This window comes from Panthera leo, chromosome C2 (genome assembly GCF_018350215.1).
Source record: "Panthera leo isolate Ple1 chromosome C2, P.leo_Ple1_pat1.1, whole genome shotgun sequence".
NCBI classification, from domain to species: domain Eukaryota; kingdom Metazoa; phylum Chordata; class Mammalia; order Carnivora; family Felidae; genus Panthera; species Panthera leo.
In genome coordinates, this window is record NC_056687.1 from 73,001,338 (window position 1) to 73,027,591 (window position 26,254).

At 35.7% G+C, this 26,254-nt stretch overlaps 1 protein-coding gene across 4 annotated transcripts in view; it reads left to right on the top strand.

The window, feature by feature from the left end:
- Positions 1-26,254, top strand: part of ACAP2 (ArfGAP with coiled-coil, ankyrin repeat and PH domains 2) — a 155,515-nt gene that overhangs the window by 68,450 nt on the left and 60,811 nt on the right. For 2 of the 4 annotated variants that reach the window (XM_042955584.1, XM_042955586.1), the window contains exons 3-6: positions 477-596; positions 1,393-1,446; positions 23,354-23,412; positions 24,568-24,751. In XM_042955584.1, the coding sequence (XP_042811518.1) occupies positions 477-596; positions 1,393-1,446; positions 23,354-23,412; positions 24,568-24,751 (417 nt within the window). The remainder of the gene's footprint in view (positions 1-476; positions 597-1,392; positions 1,447-23,353; positions 23,413-24,567; positions 24,752-26,254) is intronic. The other 2 variants (XM_042955585.1, XM_042955587.1) reach the window with 2 other exon arrangements.

Here is a 26,254-nt window from a genome sequence, read left to right on the forward strand (position 1 = left end):
ATCAATTCTGACATCTTCTTTGATAGATTGACACTGAAATGCCCAGCATGACTAACTCAACATGTCAGCTTATTCCCCTTTTCTCCAACATACCACGGGTTTTGAGTTTTTTGTTTTTTTTTAATTTAAAATATTTTTTAACATACTGGTTGTTCTGCCTCAAGTTCCCTGTTCTTCTTAGACAAATTTTTATAGAATTAATTTATGGGCTTGAATTTGACTTGATAAAATGATTTGTTGTTGTTATAACACACCTTCTGGGTCCTAAAAGGTCAACTGTTTTGGTACAACCCTCCTATGAATTTACTTTATAAGTCAGAGGGGAAAAGAGCAATTTTCAATTGGTCTATTTTGGATTTATTGATGAACCATAATTTATCTAAACTAGGCTAACTCATGAAGCTACTACTAACACTTGTTCAACTAAGTAATTTGTATAATTATTTTCAACCTGATGTAATGTTTTTCTTTTTCAGCTTGTGAAACTTTGTATCGCAATGATTGATACCGGAAAGGCCTTTTGTGTTGCAAATAAACAATTCATGAATGGGATTCGAGACCTGGCACAATATTCTAGTAATGATGCTGTAGTTGAGGTTAGTATTGTTAAAATTAGTTAATATGTTAAATGCAACAGGATATTAAAGAATTATGCATTCATTTATTAAACGTATTAGTGGCTATAGTGGTAAAAATAGGAATAGAAAAGCTATCACCTATTGGTCTTATTTTGTATAATTCTGTTTTCTAGCATAGTTAGAAGTTGATGGATGATTTGCATTGTGAATGTAAGCTTACTTCTGGTAGTGAGCTGAATCCTCTACAAGAGGGCCTGAGCAGGCAGAGGAGGATTATGCTCCCTAGTAGGAGCTTATAGGGGCAAGCAGAGAGCATTAAACCTTACGAATAGTATTTAGCTGTATGTATGGGGCTGTATAGGAAAGTTCTTGTCAGCTCGCTATGCTTGGTGAACTTAGACCCCTTGCTGTACTCTGTGGTATTATGTTATTTCTTCCAGGAGGAATAATACCTGGTTAGGTAATGGATGTGCCTTCATGATTATTTGACTCCGGGATGTCTAAATGTGCAGTCTTGATACACTCAATTTTACCTTTAGGTTTATATGTGCCATTACTATTTGTTAGCATACTCCTACTGATATGACAATATTAATTCTTTGACTGTTCTGGGGTTTTATGTCACTCACCACATGTAGACTTGTCCTCTTTGCAGAGTATGCCCATGAGGCAATGCCATGAAATTGCCCTTGCAAGTAAATGTCATTGTTTACAATGTAACTTGATCTTTCTGTCAGAAATGCTGAAGTAACATTTTTGTGACCTATTTTGGTGGCTTTTAAATGACTTGGTTTTCTTTTGGTTTCTTTCATAGACAAGTTTAACCAAGTTTTCTGACAGTCTTCAAGAAATGATAAATTTTCACACAGTAAGTGTCAGCAAGTAGGTGTTACTATGACCATGTTAATATTTAGTATATTCCTTGAGTGGCAGTATTTTACAAAAGTACTTAAGTTGTAATTCAGTAACTTTAAATTGTCAGCTTTTTAGTTGGGTGGATCTAACGTGTGTGTGTGTGTGAGACAGAGAGAGATTTTATTTCTCGTTCTAGTAAGGTGAACTTAATATCACTGAAATATATACCCATAAGAGCTATTTTTTTGTTTAAGTTGTGCCTTTGGGAGTTCTTAAGGAATTATTTTAAGAATGACGAAGTAAAAGTCATCATTCTAAATTTAGCTATTTCCTTTAAATACTTACAAATATATCCTCTTTGTCTTATCAGTTGCCAGTATTAAAGACTGCTGTATTCTTTGGGCTATTTATATGTGTCTTTAAGATTTGAGGGCATTTAGCCTTCAAGAATGAGGGATACTTTTAGAATGTCAAGAAATTCCTTTATAAATTTTGTAAAACTTTACTGAAAACATGGTAGCTATGAGTTATACATTCTTTTTTTAAAATTTTTATTGAGATATAATTGACATTATGTTAGTTTTATGTATACAGCGATTCCAAGTAACGATTCTGTATTTGTATATACTACAAAATGATTACTGCAGTAAGTTCGGTTAACACGTGTACCTGTATGTAGTTATAATTTATTTTTCTTGTGATGAGAATTTTTAAGACTCACTCTCCTACCTACTTTCAAATATGCAGTACAGTATTATTAACTGTAGTCATCATGCTGTTTGTTACCTCCCTACAACATATTCATTGAATATTTTATAGAAATTTACACCCTTTGAACCCTTTCACCTGCTACCCCTGCCTCAGGCAGCCACCAGTCTGTTCTCTATATGCTTGAGCTCATTTTTTGTTGTTGTTGTTATTTTTCAAAGATTTTTTTCTTGTTTTTTTCTTTTTTTTTAGAGAGAGAGTGGGAGCAGGACAGGGGCAGAGGGAGAGAGAGAAAACCTTAGCAGGCTCTGCGCTCAGTGTGGAGCCTGACGTGGGGCTTGATCTCACTACTTGATCATGACCTGAGCTGAAATCAAGAGTCGGATGCTTAAATGACTGAGTCACCCAGACACCCTTATTTTTAAAATTTTACATCTGAGTGCAGACACTATTTTTCTTTTTCTGACTTATTTTGCTTAGCATAATACCTGCAAGATCCATCTGTGTTGTTGCAAATGTCAGGAGTTCATTATTTTTTATAGATGAGTAGTATTTCAGTGTGTGTATGTGTGCGCGCGCATGCGTGTGTATGTGTATTACATCTTTATCCACTCATCCATTGATGGATATTTAGGGTGTTTCCATATCTTGACTATTGTAAATAATGCTGCAGTGAACATGGAGGTGCATATATCTTTTCAAATTAGTGTTTTCACTTTTTTCTGATCATACCTAGAAGTGGAATTGCTGGATCATATGGTAGTTCTAATTTTAATTTTTTGAGGAATTTCCATACTGTTTTCCACCATTGGTGGCTGCACCAATTTGCATTGGCACCAACAGTGTATAAGTGTTTCCTTTTCTCTGTGTCCTTGCCAACATTTGTTATTTCTTGTCCTTTTGGGTTTTTTTTTTTTCTTGTCTGTTTGATAATAGCCATTCTAACAGGTATGAGGTGATGTCTCATTGCATTTTGATTTACATTTCCCTGATGATTAGTGGTGTAGAACATCTTTTCATGTATATGTTAGCCAGTTGTATGTTTTCTTTGGAAACGTGTATTCAGACCATATGCCCATTTTTTAATCGGATTTTTTTTTTCCTATTGAGCTGTATGAGGTCCTTCCCTCCTTCCTTCCTTCCTTCCTTCCTTCCTTCCTTCCTTCCTTCCTTCCTTCCTTCCTGATATTAACCCCTTATCAAATATATGATTTGCAGATATTTTCTGCCATTCAGTAGTTGCTTTTTCACTTTGTTGTTGGTTTCCTTTGCAGTGCAGAGACTTTTTAGTTTGATGTAGTCCCACTTGTTTATTTTTCCTTTTGTTGCCTTTGTTTTGGTATCAAATCGAAAAAATCATTGCCAGGACTGATGTCAAGGAGGTTACTGCCTGTGTTTTCTTCTAGGAGTTTTATTCTAGCACCTGGCAATACAGAGGGTTCTGGTCTTATTTTCAAGTCTTTAATCTATTTTGAGTTAATTTTTGTGTTATGTGCTTCTTAAAAAATTTTAAAAAGCTTAACATATATGACTGTCATATAATTATTTGGTGCTTCAAAATTATCAACACATACTCTTTATAAAAATCTGCCAGTTTTTGGTTCTTAGTTTATTTGATTTTCTTACTTTTTTGGGTTTTTTTGGTCAAATTAAGGGTAAAGTTATCTGGTGATATTTATTTTAATTGTACTTCAAATTTTAGCTGTTCTGAAGTTAGCATGTACAAGTATTGCTTCATTTCCGGGTTTCAGTTCTTTTGAGTATAGATCCAGGTGTGGAATTACTGGTGCATATGATACTTCTATACTACTTCCTTCTTAAGGAAACACTGAACTGTTTTTCACAGAGCCTGCACCATTTTACACTTCCAGCAGCAATGTGTGAGTGTTCTGGTTTTTCACATCTTGTCAACGTTTATTATTTTCCATTTTTTTGATCACAGCTGTCCTAGTAGGTGTGAAGTAGTGTCTCACTGTGGTTTTGATCTGTACTTCTCCGATGCTTAATACAGTTGAGCATGTTTTCATGTGTTTATTGGCCATTGTGTATTTTCTGCCATTGTTACCATCGTGGCCATTCGAGTCCTTTGCCTGTTTTTAAATTGGAATTTTAAAAACTGAATTCTTTGTATATTTTGGATATTAATTCTTATCAGATAAATATGTAAATATTTTCTCCCATTCTGTATAGGTTGTCTTTTCAGTTTCTTGATAATATCCTCTGATGCACAAAAGTTAATTTTGATAAAATTCAGTTTATTTTTTTTGTTGCTCCTGCTTTTGGGGTCATATCCAAAAATCCATCGCCAAATCCCAGATCATGAAGATTTATCCCTTTGTTTTCTTCTAAGAGGTTTTTTTAGTTTTTTAAAAAGTAATCTCTACACACATCATGGGGCTCAAACTTATAACCCCAAGTCGAAGAGTTGCATGCTCAATTGACTGAGCCAGCCTGGCACCCCTCTTCTTAGCATTTTATGGTTGTATCTCTAATATTTTGCACCAATTTGTTTTCTTAATGTCGTCTTATTCTCTTTCTACCTTCTAGAGGATTTAGATGCCAGTATATAGTATGTTTGATTTGTTTTTAAATCAAGTGATCATTTGGATTTAAACTTCTTAAAAAATGTAATATAGTAAGAACTAATTTTGGGGGGGATAAAAGCTATTGATTGAAATTAACATAAAAAGTTAAATGTTTTCTCCATAATATATTATCTTTTGTAATAGTCTTATTTCTGATATTTTCTTTAAATCAGTAAGTCTTGCATTATTACTTTACATAAGAATACCTTGGCTCTTTGTTATAACTTTAAATGTGAAAATTTATGCTTAAGATAAACACTTGGCAAATAAATTGTTTAAATGTGTATTGGTAGATTTCTTGTCAACAAATCTTCAAAGTATTTTAATAATCACTTTCAGTTTTCAGTTTGTTGCTTTATATGAAGGGAATAATAGAATTTGCTATGCCTATATGTAAGAGTGTTGCGAGGAACAACAATATGTGAAAGTAGACTCTGGAGAGTGACGCTTCTTTCTTTACTATATCAGTTGGCATACGTTCAGGAAAACAAGCCACTTAGGATATTTCTGACAGAAAGATTTTAATACAGTGAATTGGTTACAAAAGTGTTGGAAGGGTTGGAGGAATAAAAAGAGTTAAGGTGGTGCCATCTAGAGATTAGTAAATATGGGAAGTAGCTATTGCCCCTGGGGCTGGAGGACATGGGAAACTGTTCCCCAGAGCTCCTAAGTATTGCACTGTTGAGAATACAGCCAATGTAACTTGGCCAGGAAGCCAGGAGCTTGCCTTCTTGTGGTTGCTGCAGAGCCAAGGAGCCTGTAGTCCCACTGAAACTGCCCAGATTGGTCATAAATGGCTGCTCAAAGTTGGTGTGGTTCACAGATGCTCACTGATGGCTATGTCAGAACAGAAGCAGAAAAAACCGTGGCTTCCTCTATGTCCTGCTGTCATTGGCTTACATTGGCAGAACCTAACCTCTCTGTTTGCAAGGAGGCCTAGGAAATATACTTTGCAGATTTCTAGCATCTGGCAATACAGAGGAGGAGCCCATGAAAGGGTGATGTGGTGGTGAAAGCCAACAATTAACCAACGCATCAGCCATAAAGCTTATAATTTCAAAATATTTTTGGCAGGCAAATTATTGTGCAGCTTAATGAGTTTTATCCTTAAAACTTTTTTATTTTTTTATTTTTTTAACGTTTATTTATTTTTGAGACACAGAGAGACAGAGCATGAACAGGGGAGGAGCAGAGAGAGAGGGAGACACAGAATCTGAAACAGGCTCCAGGCTCTGAGCTGTCAGCACAGAGCCCGACGCGGGGCTCGAACTCACGGACCGTGAGATCATGACCTGAGCCGAAGTCGGATGCTTAACCGACCAAGCCACCCAGGCGCCCCTATCCTTAAAGCTTTTTATATGACTTTTCTTTTTTCCATATTCTCCATATCCAACATATTAGCAAAATTACACCCCAAATCCAACTAACAGTAGTTTCCTCTGCCACCTCCAAGTCTACAATACTACCACCTCTTGTTTAGGATTATATCATAGCCTTCCAACTTGTGTTTCTGCTTCTCTTCTTGCCCTTCTACAATGAGTTCTGTATACAGGAGCCAGAAAGAACTTAAAAATATAAATTAATTTACAGCATTCCACTATTGTAGCTTCCCGTCACACTCAGAATAAAACCCAAACATGGCATACCCCAGCCTTATGACCAGACTTCTGCTGATAACTCCCTGATCTCATCTCTGTTTTCTGCCTGGCTATAGCCACATGGAGTCTTTGTTGTTCTTTAACATATCAAAGTAATTCTCATCTTAGGGCCTTTGCACTTGCTATCTATTCTGTGCAGAATGTTCTTTGTTCATATCCATGTGTGGCTATTTTCCTTAAAGTATTCTTTCTCTTTCTACACGTCTCCCTCACTTTATTTAGGTCACTACCTCTCAGATAAGCCTTCCTTGACCACCCTGTCATCACTTAGGTTACCTTACTCTGCCTTTTACACACACACAGGCACACACACACACACACAATATACACATATATCATCTGATTCTTTTTTTTTAAATTTTTTTTTTTTTTAACATTTATTTATTTTTGAGACAGAGAGAGACAGAGCATGAACGGGGGAGGGTCAGAGAGAGGGAGACACAGAATCTGAAACAGGCTCCAGGCTTTGAGCTGTCAGCACAGAGCCTGACGCGGGGCTCGAACTCTCGGACCGCGAGATCATGACCTGAGCCGAAGTCGGCCGCCCAACCGACTGAGCCACCCAGGCGCCCCTATCATCTGATTCTTAAATGAGTGTATGTACTTAATTTATTGTCTAAGTTCCATGACTGCAGGCACTGTGTTATATTCATTTCTGCTACTACCACCTAGAAGATTCCTGGTAGAAAGTACTTTTGCAGAGTTAAGGAGACCAAGGTTATGAACTTAAGAAAATTCTTGTGTTTTTTTTTATAGTCATTAAATGAAAAAAATTTGTTAAATCAGTGACAGCACATACCAAATAGATAATTAAAAGTATTTAATGTTTTAAACATTTTTCTTTTATTGTTTCTGGCACTTGAAAACTTCAGGATCTCTATTTTCACTAAAATTTATGTTGCTTTAAAAAGATGATTTGCAAACCGATAGGAGATTACTCTTTGCCTGCCTGTCTGCATAGAGGACTTAAGGCTGTAGGTTGGTGAGCTTGTGTGTGTTGATATATATACTATACATGTATCTATAGAGAACTCTTTGTTTTATACTATATCCAGATGTCCAGTGCCTTTCTAATTTTATCCCATATTTTTTTTAGCATCTCAGAAATTTTCCTAATAGATAGAAGTATGGAATTGTAAGACCTTGCTTTACTACCTTTTAATTTCCTTTCCTTTTATAGTTGCTATGTTGTCTGCTTTACCTGGCCTTTTTGTTTCTTGTTAACAAATACTTTAAATTTTTCCCAGTAGGAGTGACTCGTGTGTACTTGAATCAGAATTCTTATATTTGAGGCAAAGATTCTTCCTTCATCATAATACTGCATACTTTGCTTTAGCTAAAATATGACCAGGGATGACAGATCTCTTGTTTACTGTTACATCCCTAGTACTTGCATAATTCTTTTCCTGGGGAGGTCATTTAATTTTACTAAGCTTTGTGCTCCTCCTTTGGAAAATGAATGGGTTTTACTAAATGACTTTTAGTTATAAACATTCTATGATTACACAGCATTATTTATTATAAGATTTAAATATGATCTCAGAGCCATTTGTTAAAATGTGGGAAAAGCCTAGTTACATAAAATGCTTTATTTTAGTAGCATTCTCTACAATGAAATTTTAATTACATAGCATTACAGGGCAAAGGAGGCTTTATAGGACAAGACAAACTGCTTTCTAAAATGTAATAAACGTGGCAATCTGCTTAAATTCTGTAGCAGATTTTGTAATACTTAGATTTTGGTGTATCTGTTTGTGTCACAGTAAAAAGCTGGATATTCTGCAGATGTCATTTATGAATAACTTAATAAATGGGTTTAAATAAATGTTTAAAATAATAGAGCCATTTGGGTTTTTAGCCAAGATTAAACATAGATTGGGATTAGTTTATCTGGTCATTTAAAAATTATTTGGATTCTTTTGTGATTTATTTCTTCTGTAAGAATGGATATTATTGTTCCTTATTCCTTATAGAATGAGAATTTCCTAGGGTTGTTCTCTAACTCATATGTCTTTATAAGGCACCAACTCATGGCTGTTTCAGAGTAGGTCAGGCGTGCTGATTTTTAAAATTTTTAAATGGAATGGTCAGGCGTGCTGCGTTCTATTACATACTGCAGTTGGCTTGAACACTGACTTTTCTGGAACATAGAGATTTCTGTAACTTCACTGATGACTCTTTTGGATTCTCATTTGCTGTTGGTGTAAGGAAGTTGGAATTTTTATTTGATTATTATTTTTGCTGAATGAAGCTTTAAGGTTGAATTGCTGCATAAATTCTATAAAATGTGTAACCCTTTTTGTTTTATTTTTTTCTGAGTTTGATTTTCCATATTACAGCTGTCCACTCATTCACTCAGTGGATGGTTTCATGAAAATGTCATGAACTATCTGGGTGTTGGTGGAAAATTTTTAAAATTTTTAAATGGAATTATGTTAAAATAATAAGTATTTAATAAATAAATCATTTCTTTTTAATAGAATTATAAAATAAAACATACTATTGGGGGAGATATTACATATTGAATGAGTACAATACTTCTAAATATTTAAAAAGTATTTTAATGAGAAACTTGAGCTAGTTTCCATGAACATAACTTTTTCTCAAAATAGGTCTTATCATGAAATGATTTCAAGCAATTCCTGGTCAAGATTTTAAAATTGTTGATCTTTTCAAATTCTTGGTCATTGTCATTGATAAGAACGTTGTCTGCATAAGTAGTCATATTAGTGAAAAGCAGGTGAGTATTTATTGCCCTTTCCTCCTGATTGACAGGAGCTTGGTTATTGCTCTTTCCTCCTGATTGGCAGGAGCTTCTTTATCCCGTGTAATTAGAATTCAGATAATTCTGTCTCTTTAAGTTGTACTTTAAAGGAGCAGTCATTCATTTTTTATCCTTTTTTTCTTTCATTGACAAAAGTAATGCTTAAATTTTCTGAGATAAACTGAATAGATTTTGAATAAAATAATGATAAACCTTTTCTGCAGGTATACACAGAAGTTGGTCTTCCTACTTTTTTCTTCCTTTAATTCACTTCTAATAATTGTCTTTGTGGATCTAGATTATAGCACTGACTCCCTAGTGACTCATTCTCAGCCTCTCCATTCCAATACAGCCAATCCACACAGTTTGTCAGTGCATGTGAATGGTCAGAAATATTAAGCATTGCTTGAAATAAATTAATCAGATAGCAGAATGTTACTTTAGCCATATCTTGAAGTCAATAACTAGTATTAAATCAATAAGTTGAGATTTATTCCTCCTAAACTTCCTGAATTTTACTTAAAAAAAATTTTTTTTAATGTTTTTCATTTTTGAGAGAGAGAGCACTAGTAGATGAGGGGCAGAGAGGGAGACACAGAATCCAAAGCAGGCTTCAGGCTCCAAGCTGTCATCAGAGAGCCTGATGCAGAGCCCAAACCCACAAACTGTGAGATTCATGACCTGAGCCAAAGTTGGACGCTTAACTGACTGAGCCACCCAGGAGCCCCAAGAACTTTTTTTCTTATTTTGTGTTTGCAGAAGTTTAGAGTACAGATCTTTTTCTGTATGAAATTGACATTTCATGTTGAAGTCCTGTATGATTTGCTTCATTTAATAACTTCATAGTTATTTATAGCTTCATTTAATAACTTTGATACAAAAAGATAGGTCAAAGAAGAGAATTTGGACCGCTGTGATTGTATTCTGAATGTAATGACTTTCCGGCAGTATTTAATGAAAAATTTGTCCATTATGGTGGGGAAACAACAATCAGTAGAAAGCAAATGTATTTAAGTACGAAAATGAAACATATGTCTTAAGGTTCAGAAATTGATGTGTGTATAATTTTCTGCATACTTAAAATGTTTTAAAATAAATATTGAAAGATAATAAAATGAAACATTTCATAAATAGGAAATACTAATTCGTTGTAGTTAATTCAATAAATGTTACTCTTATGTATGATCACAAAATAAAATTTTCAAAATGTTTTTTGAAATCAGCAAATGCCTACAGTCCCATTTAAATGATTATGTGCATTTACTTATTTATATTGGTTTCAAGTTTTTATTTGTTTTTGAGAGAGAGAGAGAGAGAGAGAAAGAGGATGAAAGTGAGTGAGAGAGAGAGCGAGAGAGCGAGAGAGCGAGAGAGCGAGAGAGAGAGAGAGAGAGAGAGAGATGGGCTCACCCAAAGTGGGGCTTGGGCTCACCTGATGTGGGACTCTAACTCATGAATCATGAGATCATGACCTGAGCTGAAGTCAGATGCTTTACAGCTGAGCCACCCAGGTGCCCTCGAGTTTTTATTTAAATTCCAGTTAGTTAACATATAATATAATATTAGTTTCAGGAGTAAAATTTAGTGGTTCATCACTTACATGGAACACCCAGTGCTTATCACAATAGATTATGTACATTTAATTTCATCTTCAGAAATAAATGTTTTTTTGTTTTTTATTTTATTTTTTTAAGGATAGTCCTTTGAGTCAAATACATTTATTTTATGGAAGATACACCAAAATATTTTTTAATTTTATTATTTTTTTAAATTTACATCCAAATTAGTTAGCATATAGTGCAACAATGATTTCAGGAGTAGATTCCTTAGTGCCCCTTACCCATTTAGCCCACCCCCCTTTCAGTAACCCTCTGTTTGTTCTCCATATTTATGAGTCTCTTATGTTTTGTCCCCCTCCCTGTTTTTATATTATTATTGTTTCCCTTCCCTTATGTTCATCTGTTTTTTCTCTTAAAGTCCTCATATGAGTGAAGTCATATGATATTTGTCTTTCTGTGACTAATTTCACTTAGCATAATAGCCTCCAGTTCCATCTACATAGTTGGAACTGGCAAGATTTCATTCTTTATGATTGCTGAGTAATACTCCATTGTATATATATACCACATCTTCTTTATCCATTCATCCATTGATGGACATTTTTGGGCTCTTTCCATTCTTTGGCTATTGTTGATAGTGCTGCTATAAACACTGAGGTGCATGTGTCCCTTTGAAACAGCACACCTGTATCCTGTGGATAAATGCCTAGTAGTGCAATTGCTGGGTTGTAGGGTAGTTCTATTTTTAGTTTTTTGAGGAACCTCCATACTGTTTTCCAGAGTGGCTGCACCAGCTTGCATTCCCAGAAATAAATTTTTTAATAATTAAAGATAAAACAGCAAAATTTCATCAAGAATCAGAATTTGGCTAATTAACATCAAAAGCCAATAATAAATAACTACTGAAAAGTGTAAGAGTCAAAAAAGAATTGCGTTCTTTTTTTTTTTTTTATGTTTATTTTTGAGAGAGAGAGAGAGAGAGGACAGAGTGTGAACGGGGAGGGGCAGTGAGAGAGGGAGACACAGAATTCGAAGCAGGCTCCAGGCTCTGAGCTGTCAGCATAGAGCCCGACGCAGGTCTTGAACTCATGAACCGTGAGATCATGACCTGAGCTGAAGTTGGACGCTTAACTGACTGAGCCATCCAGGTGCCTCCAATTGCATTCTAGTAGGAACACCTCTTAAGAAATGATGATGCTAACAAAGCAACCATATGTATCTTATTAGTAGAAGAAATGTGAAAAGTAAGAACAAATTAATAGCAAAAATTTGTGAAAGAGCCAAAGAAAGATGAAATATTTGACAACGGGTACTAAGTGAAGAAGTGATGACAAACAAATTGTGACTGCAGTAGTTTTGGGTGATTCAAATGGTAATGCCAGGGGGAACATTATATAGTTTTGTCAAAGCAATAATTACTGCATTTAAATACTTTATAGAGCAAGTCAGACAAATAGTATTAAAATATAATTTTAGCAAAAAAGATTCATTTTTAGCAGTTCATTTCTTTTTTAATTAAAATGTTTTAAGTTTATTTATTTATTTTGAGAGAGAGAGAAAGAGAGAGAGTGAGCAGGGCATAGAGAGAGAGAATCCCAAGCAAGCTCTGCACTGTCAGCTTGGAGCCGGACTTGGGGTTTGAACCCACAAACCACAAGATTATGACCTGGGCCGAAATCAAGAGTCAGAAGATTTGGATGCTTAACCTACTGAGCCACACAGGCACCCCAGCAGTTGTTAATTTCTGAATGGTTGTACCAAATAGTTTACAACTTCTTAAATCACTATAAAAACTTATATAAACACGACACTAATATCTTTTGTATGACTGTTGACATCTTATTTATCTCTGTTTAACAACCACCCCAAAATTTAGTGACTTAAAACAACAACTATCATGTGTTTGGGCAGGGTTTGGGGAGGCCAGCTAGTCTCTACTCCAGTTGGTGTTGGCTGAGTGGCTCGTATATGGCTGGAGGATCCAATTTGTCTGGTGCCTCAGCTGGGGTGGCTAGAATGGGTGAGGTTGGCCAGGTTTCTCCTGCCCTTTGGAGTCTGTCATTCTCTAGGACTTCACTTTTATAATGTGGTCTCTCTACAGGAGGGTAGTCAGACTTAAATTTTTTTTTTATTTTATAAGAGAGAGCATGACTAGGAGAGATGGGCAGATGGGGGTGGAGGGGAGGGAGGGAGGGAGAGAGAGACGGAGGGAGGGAGGGAGGGAGAGAGAGAGAGAGAGAGAGAGAGAGAGAGAGAGAGAGAGAACCCCAAGGCTCCTCACTCGGCCTCACATTTACCCTGATGTGGGCCTCAATCAATGCCACAACCCTGGGATCATGACCTGAGCTGAAATCAAGAGTCTGTCGCTCAACTGACTGAGCCACACAGGTGCCCCAGGTAGTCAGTTTTCTTAATGTGATAGCTGGTTTTCAAGTGAGTGAAATCAGTAGGTGTAAGACTTCTTATGGGCTTGGTCTGGAAGTCACATAGGATCACTTTTGCTACATTCTTTTGATCAAAGCAAGATACAAGGCTATGCCAGATTTAAGGTAAAGGGTAATAAACTCTACCTCTTGGTGGGAGAGTACCATGCACATGGAGTGATGAGAGGAATTATTGGTGGCCCTCTATATAAACAGTCTACTGTATCTTTCAACACACCAATAATGTGTGCCATAAGTGTTAGGAGCCTTTACAGTAGAAAGAGATTTTGATTTATGTCATCTGGAGTATAGCTTCAGAATTTAAAAAATTTCTCTAGGTGATTCTGACATGTAGTGAAGTTTGAGAACCACTACTTTAAATCAGTGATTCTCGGGGCTCCTGGGTGACTCAGTTGGTTAAGCATCTGACTCTTGATTTCAGCTCAGCTCATGATCTTGTGGTTTGTGATATTGAACCCTGCATTGGGCTCTGCGTTGATAGCAGGGAGCCTGCTTGGGATTCTCTGTCTCCCTCTCTCTGTCCCTCCCCACTCATGTGCACGTGAGCCCGCACTCGCTCTCTTTCTTTTTCTCTCAAAAATAAATAAACATTAAAAAAAAAATAACCCAGCGGTTCTCAAATTGTGGCCCATGGACCAATAGTATCAGCATCACCCTGGGACTTGTTTGAACTTCAGCTTCTCAGAGTTTACCCAGATCTACTGAATCAGCAACTCTGAGGCCAGGAGCCAGCAATCTGTGTTTGAACAAAGCCTTCTAGGCAGTTCTAAGGTACTCTAAAGTTTGAGAACCACTGTTCTAGAGCAGGGGTTGGCAGACTTTGACTTGAAGGCCAAATCTAACCCATCCCTCCCCTGCTTTGCATATAAAGTTTCATTGGAACACATATTCATTTGTTTCTGTATTGTCTATGGCTGCTTTTGCACTACAACAACAGAGTGGTTGTGACAGGGACCACATGGCCCACAAACCTAAAATACTGTCTAGTCCTTTACAGAAAAATGTGCTGACCTGTGCACTAAAGGACTACTTTGTTTTTGCCCAGTTCCCAGGACTGTATGTGTCGTGACACCCACTGAAGAGAGGCCTCTTTCTGCTTTAGTGAAAGTGATTTAGTGATTTTAGCTACCTTGAATTCTTATCAGTGGAGTGGTAGTGGATGAACCAAGGCTGTAACCCAGACTAGTTAAAATCAGAGTCTCTGGGAGTAGGCATCAGTAATTTTCAAAGGTCCCCAGGTCATTCCAGAGTTCAGCCCAGTTTGAGAAGCAGTGTTTTGCTTCTTCCAAATAAGCTACTTGGAATTCTTAGTAAACACAGACTCTGATTCTGTAAGTCTGGCCTGGTTTTGGAAATTCTTTTCTAACAAGCACCCAGGTGATACGAATAATTTTGGTTCACACCTGGGGAGCTTAAAATGTGCTGATTCCTGAGTCTCACCAGTGTTTCTAATTATCTCAGCATCAGGGTATTTAAAAGTTCCCCAGGTTATTCTAATGTGCAACCAATGTAAGAATCCCTAGGTTAGAGCAGCCTGTCTCAATCTCTAAGTAATGGAATCACCTAGCAAATGTAATAAAAATACAGAAGGATTTTATCTTTCTTTAACGAGCTTGGACCTTGGTATTTTCTGTTAGCTTTGCAGGTGATTTTCACACTAAAGCTAGTGAAGAACCACTGCTGTAGAGGACTCAAGAAAGGGAGAAAGAAGAATTTAGAGAAATGGATAGGCTAGGACAGGCAAAGAATATAGAAAAAGAGGAACACGTAATGAACAATAATTTGCATATTGGGCTCTGTTCCTGATGATAGCAGAGAAGAGTCCTCTTGATTTGTTATTGACCTATTTATTACAGGCCTAATGAGCTTAACTAAATAAAAGATTCAGGGAGTTCACAGCCATAGCCCTGTACTCTTCTATAGATTTTGGAAAGGAGAGGGATGATTATGCCCTATGGAAGGAATCATAGAAGAGAATGCTGTGGTAGCTGAATAATATTTAAATGGGCGACAAAGACTTTAAACTACGAAATTTATGCTTTGAGCCAATGGGGCCTAAATGGTAAGAACTGGAAAATCTTCAGTGCCAACTGTGGATGTGTAGCCTATCTTGTACTAAACTTTGTAGAGTACTGTTTGCCATACGTAAACTGCATCTCAGTTTTCATCGTTTTCTGAAAACAGCTGAGATAGTGTTGCTTTAACTGTGTCCAGACATGAATGGGGGATAACCTGAGTGTAAGCCATTGGTTTAAAACAACCATTATCTGTGCACTTAAGTCAGATCCTTTTTTTTTTTTTTTTAATTTTTTTTTTCAACGTTTTTTACTTATTTTTGGGACAGAGAGAGACAGAGCATGAACGGGGGAGGGGCAGAGAGAGAGGGAGACACAGAATCGGAGACAGGCTCCAGGCTCCGAGCCATCAGCCCAGAGCCCGATGCGGGGCTCGAACTCACGGACCGCGAGATCCTGACCTGGCTGAAGTCGGACGCTCAACCGACTGCGCCACCCAGGCGCCCCAGATCCTTTTGTAATTAGGACACGCATAGGTCAAATGACATATTGTTGATTATTTGTTATGTATATGTTGGTAGGAATAATACTGCTAATTTTAGAAATGGAACTGAATCTTAGCTTTTGTGTTGGTACCTCCCCCCCCCACCCCCACCCCCGAGTCTGTCATTGTGGTTTTATTATACCATTTCACGTTTTCTGGTGTAGAAACAGAAGACCTGAGCTATACTTAATTCCAAGGGTAAAACAATTTTTTTTCGTCTAAAACCTAGGTAAAGTTTTTGGGTGGTCACTGGACACTTTGGATAAGATCTGGATCAGAATCCTCAACTAGTGAAGATAGTAGAACGCAACACAAGGAAAATGGGGAAATCAAATCAAACTTAAGGAAAGAGTCTTGCAGACTTCATTTGGTACCTGGCTTCTAGGTACCAATGCTACTTGAGATTGGTCCTGACAAGGCTACTTTTACTTTAGTCCCTGTTTCTTTCAAGTCTTCTATAGCTTTTTACTTGCAGCATATGAAAAGAAATGGTGTGAATTCTCTCTCAAGCAGAGTATAGATAAGTGACTTAGGAAATGAGACTAAATGAGGCAGTTCTGTGCAGCAGTTCACCACAGAAAAGTGTTAGCGAGCTGTTCTGTGGCTGGATGGCTTGAGATTGGCAAGTAGGAGACAGCTTTTTACTCAGTTGCTTTTGCATTAACAATATAATTTTCACTGTAATCGAAGTGTTGAAAATGGGTAGCCTCGATTATTGGCAATTTCCTAAAGTGCTTCCTATTCTAGTCAAACGTATATAAAATTTAGTTTAGGTAATGTTTTATCTTGGAGGATGTAGATACTACGTAATGTTTGTATAGTTTTAAAACAATGAAACACTACACAGGAAAACATTGTGTTCTTCTCTCTGGAATATACTTATTTTTAAACGTTACTGAGGGATAATTGGTATAAACAGCATATCAAAGCATACAATTTGGTGAGCGTTGACGTATGTAAACCTGAATAAAACTGTCACCTTAATTAATTTAATGAACATAACAGTTACACCCCAAAAGTTTTCCTTTGCTACTTTGTAATTCTATTTGCTGCCTTCTTATTTCTAGGCATTCACAGATCTGCTTTCTGTCATTATTGGTTAGTTTCAATTTTCTATACTTACATGTAAATTGAATCAGTGTAATTATTTTGAGACTCAATTGTGTTGTGTTTAACAATAATTCTTTCCAGGGGCATCTGGGTGGCTCAGTCAGTTGAGCATCTGACTTCGGCTCAGGTCATGATCTCGCAGTTTGTGAGTTTGAGCCCCACTTTGGCTCTCTGCTGTCAGCCTGTCAGCGTGGAGTCCACTTTGAATCCTCTGTCCCTCTCTCTGCCCCTCCCCTACTTATGCTTTCCCCCAAAAAAAGAAATATTAAAAAAAGAAAAACAATAATTCATTCCTTTTTTATTGCTTAATAGTATTGCATTGTATGGATATATCATAATTTGTTTATCCATTCACCTGTTGATGGATGTATTAGTTATCTATTACCATAGAGTGGATTACCCCAAAATATAGTGGCTTAAAACAATAAACATTGTCTGGTTTCTGGGCCAGGAGTTTTTAGACTTTAGACTTAGCTGAGTGGCTCTGGCTCAGAGTCTTGTATGAGATTGCTATTAAGATATTGGCTGGGGCACAGTTGGTTGAAAGCTTTACTGGGGCTGGAGGATCCAATTCCGAGATAGGAAGTGTGTGTGGCTGTTGGATCCAGGCCTCAGTTCCTCGCCAGGGAGCCTTGTCCCTCGGCTGCTTGAGTGTCCTTAGTACATGGAATCTGGTTACTCCCCAAACAGGGGATCCAAGAGCACAAGAGCAAGGACAAAGAAAAAGCTACATTGCTTTTCATGACTTAGTCTTAGAAGGCATACATTGCCACGTCCTCCATATTACCATTTGTTAGAAGTAAGTCGCTATGACCAGCCTGCTCTCAAGGTGATCAGGCTCCATTTTTGAAGGGAGGAGTGTCAAAGAATTTGTGGACATATTTTAAAGCCACCACAATGAACATTTGAGTTGTTTCTGGGCTTTGGCTATTACAAATAAAGTTGCTTACAAAAATATATGTAAAAGTTTGTATACATATATGCATTTATTTCTCTTGTGTGAATAGCCAGGAGTGGCTAGTTCATACATAAGGTAGGATTATATTTAACTTTTTACAAAACTGTGTGTATAGTGAAGACTATAAAATATTGCAAAGAAAATAAAGGAAAGAAAAAAGAACTTACTGTTTATAATAATAATAATGTTAATATTCATATATTAAATTTCTAAAAATTTTTAAAAATCTTTATTTTCAGATACTCTTAGACTTACAGAATAGTTACAGTACAGAGTACCCATAACCTTTAAATTTCTAAAAATATTTAACTTCAAAGAAATTAAAGAAAACCTCCCAAAATTTAGAAATTATTTTCCAAAGTTGACTGTATCACTTTACAGCAGCCATGTACAAGAGTTCTAGATGCTTCACATGATCAACAACACTTGGTATGGCCACTCTTTTTAAATTCATCATGGTTTTAATTTGCATTTTTTTTTTTTTAAGTTTATTTATTTTGAGAGAGATCCAATTCCAAGATAGGGAGTTTTTTTTTTTTAGTTTACTTATTTTGAGAGAGTGCGTGTGAGCAAGGGAAGGGCAGAGAGAGAATCCCAAGCAGGCTCTGTGCTCTTAGCACAGAGCACAATGTGGGGCTTGATCTAACAAACTGTGAGATCATGACTTGAGCCAGAATCAAGAGTTGGAGGCCCAACTGACTGATCCACCCAGGTGCCCCTAATTTGCATTTTCTTAATAGTTAATGATGCTCAGTGTGTTTTTGTGTGTTTTTCTGTCAATGTATCTTCTTTGGTGAAATGTCAGCTCTTTTGCCCATTAAACTTTTTTGCATTGCTTATCTTATTATTACTTAGTTATAAGAGTTCTTTCTGTATTGCAGAAATGTCTTTTGCCAGATAAATGTTTTGCAGATACTTTCTCTGAGGCCTTGGCTTGTCTTTTCCATTTTTATGACAGTATCTTCTGAAAAGCTATAGCTTTTAATTTTGATTAAATCAGTTTATTGACTTTTTTATTTTATGTTTTCTTTTTGTATTCTACCAAGAAATGTTTGCCTAGTTTATGTTTAGATTTGTGATCCACTCTGAGTTACTTTTTCTATATGTTTGCATGGTAAGGGTCAAAGTTCCTTTTTTTTTTTTTTCCAGGCTATGGCTCTTCAGTTGTTTGTTGTAACACCATTTGCTCAAAATGGTTTTTCCCTATTGGCACCTTTTTGAAGGCAGCTGTGTTCACCACTATACCACCACTTGGTACTGCACCGTTGGTACTTTTTGTCTAAAAAAATGTGTGGGTCAGTTTTGGGCTCTGTCTTATTTCATTGATCTTTTTGCCTGTCTTTATTCTAATACCACAATAGCCTTAATTACTGTAGCTTTCATAGTAAGTCTTGAAATCAGGTAGTATAGGTATTCCAGCTTTATTCCTTTTTTTCAAAATTGGCTATTCTAGGTCTTTTACATTTTCATATAAGTTTTAGAATCAAATTTTTAGCTTCTACAGAAAGCCTTACTGGGATTTGGAGTGGGATTGTATTGAATGTATGGATCCATTTGGTGAGAATGGACATCTTACTAATAATCAGTCTTTGAATCCAAGAACACAGTATATCTCTCTATTTACTTAAGTTTTCCTTAATTTCTCTTGGTAATGTTTTGTAGTTTTCACTGTACAAGTCTTACGTATGTATCCCTAAGCATTTCCTATTAAATTTTTTTTTAATTTGTTTATTTTGAGAGAGAGAGAGAGTGAGCACGAGTGGGGTAGAGGCAGAGAGAGAGGGAGAGTGCAGAGCCTGATGTGGGGCTTGAACCCACAAACCATGAGATCATGACCTGAGCTGAGATCAAGAGTCCGATTTTTAACTGACTGGGCCACCTGGGTACCCCAGCATTTCCTATTTTTTGATGCTACTGTAAATGATATATTTTTTTCCAGTGTTTATTTTTGAAAGACAGAGTGTACGCAGGGGAGAGGCAGAGAGAGGGGGACAGAGGATCTGAAGCGGGCTCTGTGCTGACAGCAGGGAGCCCAGCGTGGGGCTCAGCTCAAACCGCAAGATCATGACCTGAGCCAAAGTTGGACACTTAACCGACTGAGCCACCCACCCAGGCTTTTTAAAAGTTCACTTTCTAAGTTGTTGCTGGTATATAGAAATATCACTGATTTTTGTATTTTGACTTTGTTCCTGTGGCCTTGCTAAATATGCTTGTTAGTTCTGGTAGACTTTTATGTAAATTCCATAGTATTATCTCAATCATATCATCTGTAGATAAAGATAGCTTTGTATTCTTCCGTTCTAATATGTCCCCCTTTTTTCATTTTTCTTGCTTGATTGCCTTGCTAGGGTCTCTAGTAGAATGTTGAATAGAAGTGATGAGAGCAGATATTCTTGCCTTGTTCTTGAGTGTTGCCATTAAGAAGCCTTTCACCACTGAATATGTTAGCTGTACATTTTTTGTATGTGCTCTTTATTAGTTTGAGGAAGTTCCCTTTTATTCCTGGATTCCTGAGAGTTTTTATCAGGAATGGGTGTTGAATTTTGTCAAATGCTTTTTGGTCTCTATTGAGATGCTCATACAGTTTTTCTGTTTTAGTTTGTTATCATGGTAAATTATATTCATTGACTTTTTAATGTTAAATCCATCTTGCATTCCCAGAATAAATCCCAATTGTCATGGTATATTGTTCTTTTTATGTGTTGTTATTGTATATCATTATTACATATTAAGAATTTTTACATATGTGGTCATGAGGGATATTGAGGATTCTCTTGTCTCCACATCCTCACTAACACTTACTCTTTTTTGTCTTTTTGATACTAGCCATTCTGAGTTGTGTGAGGTGATATCTCATTGTAGTTTTGATTTGCATTTCCCTGATGATAAATGATGTTGAGCATCTTTTCATGTGTCTCTTGGCCATTTGTATGTTTTCTTTGGAAAAAAGTCTACCCAAGTCCTCTGCCAATTTTTAAATCAGATTGTTTGGTGTATGAGTTCTTTATATATTTGGGGTATTAACCCTTTATCAACTATATCATTTGCAAGTATCTTCTCCCATTCAGTATATTGCCTTTTTATTTTATTGATGGTTTCTTTCACCGTGCAAAACCTTTTTAGTTTGATGTAGTCCCAATTGTTTATTTTTCTTTTGTTTCCTTTGCCTGGGGAGATAGATTAGGAAAAATACTAAGGCCAATGTCCAAGAATTTACTGCCTATGTATTCTTTTAGGATGCATAAGGTTTCAGGTCTCACATTTAGGTCTTTAATCTGTTTTGAGTTTATTTTTGTGTATGGTGCAAGAAAGTGGTCCAGTTTCATTCTTTTGCATGTAGCTGTCCAGTTTTCCCAATCATGTATTAAAGAGACTGTATTTTCCCCATTGTATGTTCTTGCCTCCTTTGTCGTAGATTAATTGACTATATAAGTGTGAAGTTATTTCTGGGCTCTTTATTCTGTTCCATGATCTAGGTGTCTGTTTCCATGCTAGTACCATACTGTTTTGAGTACTATAGCTTTGTAGTATAGTATGATGCCTCCAATTTTGTTCTGTTTTTTGTTTGTTTTTGTTTTTGTTTTTGTTTTGCAAGATTACTTTGGCTCTTTGGGGTCTTTTGTGGTTCCATACAATAGGATCATTTGTTCTAGTTCTGGAAGGATACTAACTAATATAGTTAGCTTTATGAATTTTGACACATGCATACAGTTGGATCTCCATACCACAATCTATATGCATGACTGTTCCAGTAACCCTAAAAATAGCCTTATGTTATGCCTTTGTAGTACCCTTCCTCCTACCCCTTACCACTAGTAATTACTGATTTGTTCTCCATCCCTATAGTCATATCTTTTCCTGGGTGTCCTGTAAATCAAATCATATAGCTTGTAGCCTTTTGAATATGACTTATTTTACTTAGCAAAATCTATTGAAATTCATCTATGTTGTTGTATGTATTAATAGTTGCTCTTTTTTATTGCTGAGTAGTATTCTATTGTGTGATGTACCATAGCTTACTTCTTCAAGGACATTTAGATTGCTTCTAGTTTGAGGCACTTAGGAATTGCACTGCTATAAACATTTGCATACAGGTTTTGGTGTAACTCTAAGTTTTCTTTTTTCTTGGGCAAATACCTAGGAATGGGATTGCTAGGTTTTATGTAAATATAGCTTTAACTTTATAGGCTATGGGAGGCTTTTAACTATAGATTCTATTTCTTTGTTTCTGTTTAGGTTATTGATTTCTTATTGAGTGAACTTTGGTAGTTTTGTTTTTCAAAGAATTAGCCCATCTCTATTGAATTTATAGGCCTAAAATTGTTCCCCAATTCTCCTGATTATCCTTTTTTAATAGCTGTAGAATCTGTGGTAATGTCATCTTTGTCCTTCTTGACATTGGAAATTTGTGTTTTAAAAATTTTTCTTGATCACTTTGATGGGAGATTTATCAACTTTATAGATCTTCTGAAAGAACTAGCTTTTGGTTTCATTGAGTTTTGGCTGTTGAGTTTCTGTTTTCTATGTAGCTGACTTCCAGTCTTACCTTTATTATTTCCTTTCTTCTGCTTAATTTGGGTTTAATAGTTTAACATAGTACAGAAAATAATTTTTTCTCTCTGGAAGTAAATTGTCAGATTTTTAAACCTTTAGTACTCAATCCAGGTGTGTGTGTGTGTGTGTGTGTGTGTGTGTGTGTGTGTGTGTGTGTGGTGTGTTTGGTATTTAGGCAAGAACATGAGACTTTGCTAGTAGCAAGATTTCAGAGAGAGTGAAATTGGTATTGTTTTTAATAAGTAGGAGAACACAGGATTTTCTTTTTGTTTTGAATATTGATTTTTGTGTCTGTTCATCTGACATCTGTTTCCAACTCTGAATGAAGTGTATCTGTTAATTATTGAATGAAATGTATCTGTTAATTATAGAAGTATTTGGAGTTTCCATGACAAGCCCAGTGAAATTGCCCACACATGGAGCTACTAGAGTTTAATATGTGGTATCATTTAAATGGGGCAAAATATTGTCACGAGGAGTAAAATTTTATTCTTGTCTCTAATCTTAGCAATCATTGAACCCAAAGGGCCATATAATGTTTACTTGAATTAAGAATGTAAAACATTGAAATCCCTACATTTTCCCTGTTGAATAACCTCTAACTAAGATGATATGAAGCAGTTCTGGAGTTGTTTTTACTTAGTATGTTTTGATATGTTAAAGTAAGAAATTCCTGTAGTAAATGAAGTAGACTTCATATTACTTTTTAGGTTATTTGTCAAAGCTTGAATTAAAATCAAGGAAATAAATCACTCTATTATTTGAACATTGTATTTAAATGTTAATGCAGATGTGATTTTCTCTGTAAATAAAAATAATTTTATTTTTTAGATGAAACTGGCTTAAAAATCGGTTTCAGTTTCTTTTTTAAATCCTTACTTTTTTAGTTGGTCTTCAATAAGAAATATAGGTGTTATTAGAATTGGAGTAATAGTGGAAAGATGTATTACTTACCAATCTACATGAAAATTATTTTTTTGTTTACTTTTCTAATTGTTTAATGTTACATTTTATCTTTTAGATCCTATTTGACCAAACTCAGAGATCAATTAAAGCACAGCTTCAGAACTTTGTTAAAGAGTAAGTCAATTACAGTGAAAAGAAAAGTAACCAGTGAATGATCACATCTGGGAGTTGGTATCTTTTGAGAGGAATTTTATGGACCATGATTTATTGAAAATTTTGGAGTTTTTGTTTGCTTTTTTGCTTTGTGAAATATATATTGCATTTTTTTCCTGAGCTACTCTGTAAAGGAATCAGACTTTATGCCTTTCAGTGAATCATTTATATTATGAAATTTATATTCAGGATACATAACTAGGATTGTTATAGATTAAAAAATAAAAGAAATAATTTAATGGCCTTTCAAAATCAAAGCAGACCCCAAAAGTGATTGAAATGCTATTAGTTATTATAGTTAAGACTAAGTTTTCCTTTGTCTCAATATGGTATTTTCTTTGGAGAGAAGATAATGGAATATATGAAAATGAGTCAGGAAAGTGCATGTTGTTTTGCCACATGTGAGCCTTTTATGTCACATTCATCCCATTCTATATGTGAAATAAAATGAAACTAGAAATAAAAGACATCCAAATTTTCTAGATAGGAACATTTTCCTTTCCCACATTAATCAGTTTTTCTCTTTTAATTCCTGACCAAGAATATATAAAATTACAGATAACATTGGTTACGATATAGTATTCAGGATAAATGGCAGATGTTATAAGCTGTAGATAGTGGCAGATCTCATGAACATAGTGCACTGCCATTTAGTAGGTTGGAATTTATTGTTTCGTTAGTGACGTCTTGCAGATTCTTTGCAAATAATAGACTAATGTTCAGAATGTCCTTATAGAATGTATACATGAAAATTTATGGCTTCTTAACAAAGAGTTTAAAGCCTTTTTCACATACACTTTATTATCATTTTTAAATTGTTTGTCTTCAAGTCATTTTGCCTAATTCTCTGGTAGAAAAAAATGAAGGGATATCATGTATTTATCTAAGATCATTAATCAAGGGTTTTGGATTTTTGGAATACTGAATGGAAACTGTTACTCTTTACGGGTACACAGTTGTTTTACAAAGGATTGTATCAGTGTGTGTTTTAAGAATATATTCATGCCCTTGATCCAGTAATTTTCCTCAACAAGAAATGAATGATATTTCTTAAAGTGTGGTTTGTAGACCACCCATAATTGGATTTATGAAAATTTCACTATTTTTATTTTTTAGAGACCTTAGAAAATTCAAAGATGCCAAGAAGCAATTTGAAAAAGTCAGTGAAGAAAAAGAAAATGCATTAGTAAAAAATGCTCAAGTACAAAGAAACAAACAGCACGAAGTTGAGGAAGCCACAAACATTTTGACAGCAACAAGAAAATGTTTTCGACATATAGCCCTCGACTATGTACTTCAGGTATATTTATTATGTGTTTTCAAAAAATGCTTACTAAACACGTCCTTACTTTTGAATGATGGCATTGAAAGGACAATTAATAATGTTTCTTTGAGTTTAAAATCAAACCATGATCTTTTGTGAAAACTTTTCACTTGTCTGTATATCTCTGTGCATATATTTATGTGTGTACATGTGTACACCTTTGGTTTGGATTTCTTCACCTTTTCACTTAACATGATACTTCTCTCATTTTTAAATGTTCTAAAAAGCATTTTTAATTGCTATGTTTTATTCTGTGGAATTACTGTGTCAATTTAGTTAGTATCTGATTATCAGATATAGTGTTGCCAGTTTTTACTGGAAATAGTGAAAATGTAGCTTTCAATAATTATAAATAATAATAACATCTTTGTATATAAATCTTTTGCCACATTTCTGATTGTTTCTTTAGAGTAGATTCCTAGAAGTACTAAGGCTTACTATGTTGCCAAATGAAAAATATTTCTAGAAACACTGTTCTCATATTTACCATAATGTAAATATGAGAAAAAATATGGTGTTTAAAATTTTTTTTTAATGGTTATTTATTTTTGAGAGAGACAGAGACAGAATGTGAGTGGGTTAGGGGCAGAGAGAGAGGGAGACAGAATCTGAAACAGGTTCCAGGCTCCGAGCTGTCAGCACAAAGCCCTATGCGGGGCTCGGACTCACGAGCTGTGAGATCATGACCCGAGCCGAAGTCAGATGCTCAACCGACTGAGCCACCCAGGCGCCCCAAAAATGTGGTGTTTTTTAAAACTAGAGATCAGTGTTTGGTAAGTTGCCTGGTGATCTTCTGGTCCTATGTATAATTGAAATCTATTTGGATTTGATAGGTCTCCAAAGGGATTCAAGAGATGTGAAAAGTGAAGGCACATATACATTGTTTCACATGTACTTGATATTTTCCTATGTATCATGAGTTGAAAGCTCTAAAGCTTAGGGGATTAGTTTTTCTAAATCTCCTTTTACAAAACAGCAATAGAGTCCTCAGAGATTGTTGACTTAATAGTGATCACAGGGCATTTCTTTAAAAAAAATACATAAGTAACCATATACAAATTAGTGCTTAAAAACTACTTAGATGGGGTGCCTAGGTGGCCCGGTCAGTTGAGTGTCCGACTTCAGCTCAGGTCATGATGTCTCCATTCGTGGCTTCAAGCCTTACATTCAGCTTTCTGATGTCAGCACGGAGCCCGCTTTAGATCATCTGTCCCTCTTTCTCTCTACCCTCCTCTTCCCCCCCTTGCACTTACACTCTTTCAAAAATAAAACATTAAAAAAACCCTCCTTAGATAACTTTGCAAAACAGTAGAAAAAGACTAAGATTTTTAAAAATTTTCTATTCAGTAAGTGGGAAGTTACATTTTAAAAAATGAAGTGAATTCGTTTATTAATGAAAGTCTCTAGAATGGCATGGTCTGTAATTTCCTATTTCCCATTACCTACCTCACATTCACCCCACTTCTGCAGTAATACGAA